This window comes from Callionymus lyra, chromosome 18, assembly GCF_982586985.1.
Source record: "Callionymus lyra chromosome 18, fCalLyr1.hap1.1, whole genome shotgun sequence".
NCBI classification, from domain to species: Eukaryota; Metazoa; Chordata; class Actinopteri; order Syngnathiformes; family Callionymidae; genus Callionymus; species Callionymus lyra.
In genome coordinates, this window is record NC_141835.1 from 17,818,231 (window position 1) to 17,825,762 (window position 7,532).

The 7,532-nt window shown below is 41.4% G+C and overlaps 1 protein-coding gene across 1 annotated transcript; it reads left to right on the forward strand.

Moving 5' to 3' along the window:
• The first annotated feature begins 2,373 nt into the window (after positions 1–2,373).
• Positions 2,374–5,239, forward strand: LOC148060803 (growth arrest and DNA damage-inducible protein GADD45 beta-like). The gene is made up of 4 exons (XM_087779400.1): positions 2,374–2,504; positions 2,836–2,937; positions 4,256–4,478; positions 5,135–5,239. Exons 1-4 carry the CDS (start codon positions 2,461–2,463, stop codon positions 5,237–5,239), a joined length of 474 nt encoding a protein of 157 aa, XP_087635526.1. The 5' UTR covers positions 2,374–2,460.
• Positions 5,240–7,532: the final 2,293 nt, after the last annotated feature.

A 7,532-nucleotide genomic window follows, 5' to 3' on the forward strand; every position in this document is an offset into this window, starting at 1 on the left:
TGCTATTCTAAGCGGGAGAAAACCTGACATGGGAATGATCGCCATCGAGTGTGTAAACTGAAATGACTAAACCCTTACCATTCACATGTAAATGCAACAAAGTGTCCATAACAAATATGTACACTACTCTGTAAACAGTTGCTCAATTTCACTTTTAAACATTCCAGTCAATATAAGTCACAAGGTATTAAAGCTTGAGCATCACAATAGTCGTATATAACGTATACATGCGCCGAAATCCTCAATTAACACACAAAAGGTAATTGAGTAAACCTTTTTTTTAAAAATAATATCAGAATGAACATTCTCCTTACTCTTATCATCCTATATCTGTGAAAAAGAACACAAAATAACAACATTAATATACATTTTAACAAACAACGATTGTAAACAATGTAACAGTGCTTTTTTTGACCTGAGTAAGGCAGCAATCCGCCTACACCCTCACTCAGGTGATCATCACACCAGGTTTAGTGACTCAGCCAGTCACCAAACATGTCTGGAGTTCTGCGCACTCTTGGTGGTCGTCGTGGAAGAGGTACCAGTGGGCAGCCGACTAGTCTCTCTCCCTGATGCTGAGTGCTTGAGCTTGAGCCACGATGAACAACTTTGGTCTTGGACCTGGAGCTCTTCTTGATGTGATAGATTAGGTCGTCCTGTTGACCTACGACAAAGTAAGGGCCCTCGTAGAAGGATAGGAACTTCAGGACTTTCTTTTTTACTCTTTTGGTCCATATAATCAGGTGCCTATGGAATCATAAGGTCCCAATCCCAGTGACATAGTTCTGCTGTAGTGGCTAGGATTTTCTGTAGGGTGGCATTGAAGCGTACCACTTGACCGTCTGACTGAGGATGGAAAGAGGTAGTTCATGTCTTGTCAATCCCCAACAGCTCGCACATTCCTTGGAAGACGGCTGATTCGAAGTCGGTGCCCTGGTCACTGTGGAGGGAGTATGGAGCGCCGTATCTGCGTACCCACTCAGAGGCAATCTTCTCTGCCACCGTTGTCGCTCGCTCGTTGGGGATTGGCTTCCACCCACTTACTGAAATAGTCCTGCACCACCAGTAAGAATCTGCTGTGTCTCTCTGTCTCATTCAAGGGCCCCATCAAGTCGACTGCAATTCTCTCCATAGGTGCACTGACTCGTACTGTGCCCATAGTGGCATGCAGTGTTTTCTTGGGCCGGGATTTGGCAGCGCAACTGGTGCAGGTTACTCATGTTGTACCAATAATATGTAGTTTAAGTAAGTAAGTAAGAATTGTTTATTTATATAGCGCTTTTCCAGACCAGGGACACAAAGCGCTTAAACAATCAAAACAATGTTCAATAAAGTATATATTTTAAAGATCAAGATCAAACTGATAACACAACAGGAGTTCCAGAAAATCTAGGAAAAGCCTGAACAAATAGAAACGTCTTAAGATGTTTCTTGAAGGAGTCAGTAGATCCATCAAGCACAGAGAGAGATGAAGATCGTTCCAAAGCTTAGGAGCAACAGCCTGAAAAGATTTCTCTCCTCTGGTCCTGAACCGTGTGCGAGGAACCATCAGTAGATTCTGATCCACAGACCTCAGAGCCCGAGCTGGGGTGTAAGGCTGGATCAGATCAGTGATGTAAGGAGGAGCCTGACCAGGGCCGGGTCTAGGCAGGGGCAAGAGGGGGCCTGGCCCCCTCAAATAAATGTTGTGCCCCCTCAAACTTACATGTAAGTAAGTAAGTTACAGCACAATGCCCCCTCAAGATTTGTGGCTGCCCCCTCATACATGCTTGTCTAGACCCGGCCCTGAGCCTGACCATGAATAGCTCTGAAAGTAAGAACCAGAATTTTAAAGTCCATCACTGGTTTATGGCAAGCATGGAGCAGCAAGATCGGTGAATGTTGATCCTTCCCTTCAGTAAATAATATTCTGAGATGGTTGACCAGGTCAAGTGAGGCCAGAAGGTCAGCTAGCTCATTGGTTGGAAAAATCGCTGAATACGACTTCCATGTGGTCCACCGGCCAGGGTGGAACCCCCCCCCCCAAAAAAATGCAGGTGCACTTTATTATATTCGCTTATTCATTTGAAGGATTTTCTCCAGCTGCTCTGCTCGCCTCCTCACCAAAACAAAACACGCACACGCTAGACACGCCCCCAACATTACGTAACTTTCAGATGTGCTCCCTTCTTGCAGAATCAACGTAGTTTAGAGTCACTTTGACATTCATTCTTGTTAAAAAAATAAAAAATAAAAAAAACACTACAGTGTCTCCAGACACTTCAAAGGAAGCACGTCACAAAGGTACATTACGTTCAGTTCAGAGCGGGACCGTTGACGTTGTAGCTCCGCCCACAATCAAAGGCAGGTATGAGTGAGTTTCAGTTCAGGTCAGGATTCAACACACACTGCTGCACATGATGGTCAGCGAGGATTTAATACTTGAAACCAAGAGGATTTTATTGCTTTACACGTGCAAACATGATCCCCGGTGAAGTATTTTGCTCCAGCGCTGTTGAGAACAGGTAAACATTTTATATTTATATTGAAACGTTTCTCCAAAGTAATCTGTTGATCTCAAATGCAATCGATCCGTCCCATATTTAAACAAGTTTTTTAATTAATTTTTTAACGCTTATTGCATGTCGTGACGAGATATGTTGTGGTGCAGCAGTCTTACTGCACATGCTGCATGTGTTGACCATGAGTCAGTCACTGTTGCAGCTCATGTGTCTACATCCTCTAACACCTGCACACCTGTCATTTAGATTTAAATTGACTTAACCTTTAATCCATCCTTGTGTCACCTGCATTCAACTTTAAATGAACTTAATTTCCTTGTCTGTCTGGTTACAGGTTGGCTTCTATGGATATGGCTGTTGAGGAGTTACTGATGACAGCCCAGACACAAGACTGTCTCACTGTTGGCATCTATGAATCAGCTCAACTTCTTTCTGAGTAAGTTATGCAATGACCATTATTATTAAGTCTTTGGATCTGCACACACTGTCCTCACTGTTACACAAAAATGCAAAACCACTGATGTGCAAATTTAAGTGAAGGAGGTGCATACCTGTTTAAGGAAATAGTTTCAAGATAAGATTAAATAAAAATGTATTTGCCCCACAGTAATAAAATACTAATTTAAATATCAGAATTATATACTGAGTATATAAAGAGCCCGTATTCCAAAATAAATCACGCATAATAGAAAAGAAATACAATGTTAGAATGACTAAAAACATAAGAAATAGATATGTAAACACCATAACAACAAAACAAAAAATGATTACAAACAAATGTCAACTCTCAACTTTACGCAAGTAATATACTCTTAAAGTTTGCAGCCTTAAGCTTAGCAAACTTTAAAGGTAGTTGAAAGATGTTAACCAAGTAGTAATGTCGAAGTAGTTTCCTCATTCTTTCTATGTTTCTGTTTGAATTGCAACCACACTGTGAGCTCAGGGGCAGAGATACTAAGCATCAAAGATTTTCGAGAGGATTTCCACCAAACTCACTACCTAATTAAACTGGAAACTATCATAGAACATGTTACCAATCCTTAAGAGACTAAATATTGGCTTGGTTTGTGATAATGATCAGCAGAACATACAGGTATTCCATTAGTAGAATAGGGACACACAGCCTCACCATCTTGGTGAATGTCAACCAAGGTTTTCTAGGGATAGAACAGGGGTAGGGAACCTGGTCCAGAAAGAGCCGCAGTGGGTGCAGGTTTTCGTTCCAACCATTCAAGAGGACACATTTTATCCAATCAGGTGTCTTAGGAGTGTAATCAGTTGATTGTCAGTCTGGTGTTGCTTGTTCAGCTGAAACCTCATTGGTTAAACTGTACATGCTTGATCGGTTGGAACAAAAACCTGCACCCACTGCGGCTCTTTCTGGACCAGGTTCCCTACCCCTGGGATAGAAGGTCACACCAGAAAACCTTGAGCATTTGAACTTGAAATACTGAGAGAATTCAGTTAGAGTAGTGTCGTTAAATACTGTCATTATACTGCATCACTAGTGCTGCTATATAAAAGTGAGTAGTCATCACAAGCAAATGATTAATTGAGGAAAATATTTAATTTCAGAAAGAGTTTTGTACCTTCAAGCACCTCTCGCATCTTCTCTTCGCAATCACAGCAGCCACGTGTGCACAATTACACATAAAAGACTAATTTTAATAATGCTAACAACAATGATTTTGTACATGTCAATGACAAATCCAGAGGTTCAGCACTAAGTAGCATCACTGCTTTGACTTTCTTAGAGACCCGGACAGTGTAGTCATGTGTGTGCTCGTGGCGGACGATGAGGACGAGGACGACGTGGCGCTGCAGATCCACTTCACTTTACTCCAGTCTTTCTGCTGTGATATGGGCATTACAATCCTACGGGTATCTCGTGGTCAGCGGCTCCAGCAGCTTCTGGGGTCAGTGGACTTCAACAGGAACGAGGAAGAGCACAGGGACTTCAACTGCATGCTGGTGACGGTACGTTTTCTTCTTCTTTCTTCTTTGTTATTTAACAAGATCTTCTTATATGTACTTCCTGGAGTTCAGAAAGAGGAATGAACACACTTTGTGAAGTCATCAAATGTTTTACAAAAGCACATTGTGTGCATATCTTAACAAATAATACTCTTCTCTTCCTTCCAAAAAAAGACATGGACGAGTCCAAGTGACATGAATTAATATTATTATTAAGCTTTCAGAATATATTACTAGAATGTTTTGTTAATGAAAAGTTGTTTTTTGAAATATGACCATAACCTTGTAAATTTCACCTTTTATCTCAACACATTTCTCAACTTTGATAGAAATCAAGTTGGATATAATATGTATGAGACACTTTTAAAGACTTTTAAAAAGACAGAGTTAGGCACTTATATTATTTAATAATATTTATTTGATTATCGTTGACACTAAAAGACAATCAAATAAAAAGGACAAAAAGCACAATATATTTAAAGAGAGTCAATGAGCATCATCTGCTTCTCTAAATGGAGCAAGAAATATGGGACACCCTGGAAAGGTGGTGGCCTTATTACATCTACAATTTAAAAGACAGGCAACAAACAATTCACTTGGATCTTTTGTAGTTGAGCTTGGGAAATGAAGATTAATGTGAATTATTTTTTTACCTTCAGAATCAACAGGGCGACCACTGCAGGCTACAGGAAGTCCTGAGCTACTGTCAGCAGAGACGGCGAGAAAACCAGTGGGTGCCAGAGTTGGTCCTTCAGGAAACATGACACACATGTCATAATTTTGTAAATATTGTTAATGTTATTATTTTTATTAATGCTTTAAAATTGTGTGTTGATGAAAATAAATGATTTATAGAAATGACTGATGAGATGTTAAGTCTGTGTGTCTGACTAACTAGCTAGAAGTTTCGCTATCTATCAGTTTCTTTTACAAGTTCTGTCACAAGCTAGCTTAATATTAAGTAGCACTTATAATTTAGCATATCTCTAGCTAACTAGCTACTAAGCTAATATTGCTTCATACTTTTAAAAAGGTAAGCTACACCATAATAAAACTGACTCATGAAATTATATTCATGTTTCACATTAGTTGTAATTTTGCTTTTTCAATATATTGTTTTTAAAACATATTATGGAAGTTATTTCCGTTAAATATATATATATATATTTTTGTTTTAAACAAATGGTCTTACTCCACAAAAAAAGAAAAGAATAAAGTAAATGTCCTCAGTTGTAGCATGTTTTTATTTATACCCAATAATAACATATATTCCTATTTTTTTTTAAATAAACATTTTACTTTTATCCTGTTGGAAACATCTCAGGAGTCGGGTGCAATGCCAACTGGGTGGCGGTGGAAACAGGGAGCCTAGCTGTACGAGACCCTGGCTGCATCGGCTGGCTCTGGAGACGTGGAACTTCACCTCTATTTGGGGTAAGGAGCCTGAGTTGGTGCGGGAACGTTACCAGTTGGATCTGGTGGGGCTCACCTCCACGCATAGCTTGGGCTCTGGACTCTGTCCTTCTCCGGTGTTGCTCATGGTATAGGGCGTCAGGCAGGTGTGGAGATACTCACAAGCCCCCGGCTGAGCCCCCGGATGGAGGTATAACTCGGACTGTTGTTTGTGCAAACAGGATGTTGTTGGCCGTTGGAAAGACTACTTTGAGGAACTCTTCAACCTGGATGTCCCACCCTCTCTAGTAGAGACAGAGCTGGAGGCCGATTGGCTTCATCGATCTCTCGTGCTGAAGTTGTGCTGTGGTGGTCAGAAAGCTCCGAAGTGGCAAAGCTGTGGGAATTGATGAGATTTGCCCAGAAATGCTGAAGGCTCTGAGTGTTGAAGGGATGTCTTCGCTGATTTGTCTCTTCAAGATTGCATGGGTGTCTGGGTCAGTACCTGAAGAGTGGTAGACCGGGTTGGTGGTCCCCCTATTTAAAAAGAGGGACCAGAGGTTGTGTGCCGACTACAGAGGCATTACACTCCTCAACATTCCTGGTGAGGTCTACTCTAAGGTCCTGGAAAGGAGGGTCCGAGCATTAGTTCAACCTCAGATCCAAGAGGAATAACGCGGGTTCTGTCATGGCTGTGGAACTTCGGACCAACTCTTCACTCTCTTGAGGGTTCTCGAGGGTGCCTGGGAGTATGACTTACCAGTCTACATGTGCTTTTGGATTTGGAGAAGGCCTACGACCGAGTGCCAAGGACGAAGTTGTGGGAGGTGCTTCGGGAATTTTGGGTATTCCCGGTGAGAGTCTCTGTCAGGGATGTGCTTTGTCTCCAATCCTGTTCCTGGTTTTCATGGACAGGATTTCGAGGCACAGCTCTGGCAGGGAAGGTTTGCGGTTTGGTTCACGCATCTCTTGACGATGCCCCCTAGGCCAGGGGCATCACTAGACCTAATACTGTACTGGGGCACACATGGGGCACAAATAATTCATTAGAGCGTGCAAAGTGCGCGAGAAAAAAAAAGAAATTCAGCACTGAAAGTGAGTGAGCAATGAAACTTTTTTTTTTTTTTTTTTTCAGTAAACATCTGCAAATTGAACATTTACAAAAGTAAAAAATAAAAATAAAATAAAGCACCCCTGCATCTCTGGGTTCTTTTATTTCCTTAGTAGAAGAATAAATTAAGAACGGTTTTTGCAAAGCGGTCAATCACTTGGCTACGGCTTTGCTTGGAAAGTTCCTCAGTCTCCACTGGCATGATGGCAAGATGGTAAAGCCTATCCTGCCCCATTGTGCTTCTCAGCCAAGTGTGGAGCCGTCTCAGCAACTGAATGTCCATTCACAAGTGCAGCTGAACACTGGGACGATCAGAGAGACCTGAATGACCTGTGTCAAGGTCGGGAACATGACTTTATCCAGCAAGCTGAAAACACATTGCAACAAAACACTGATCCATCTCAGCAACCATCCTGTCAAGGCAAGGTAGATCTTTATATATATTTTTTGAGTATTGTTTTGATTGTTAAAGCGCTTTGTGACCCTGGTCTGGAAAAGCGCTATATAAATAAATATTACTTACTTACTTACTTACTTACTTACAATTTCTCTGC

Excerpts from the sequence above, each read along its gene's own strand:
- LOC148060803 (XM_087779400.1), top strand. The coding sequence starts at position 2,461 with ATGATCCCCGGTGAAGTATTTTGCTCCAGCGCTGTTGAGAACAG. Across the intron at positions 2,505-2,835 it reads TCCAGCGCTGTTGAGAACAG|GTTGGCTTCTATGGATATGG; the intron begins GTAAACATTTTA and ends GTCTGGTTACAG. Across the intron at positions 4,479-5,134 it reads TCAACTGCATGCTGGTGACG|AATCAACAGGGCGACCACTG; the intron begins GTACGTTTTCTT and ends TTTTACCTTCAG.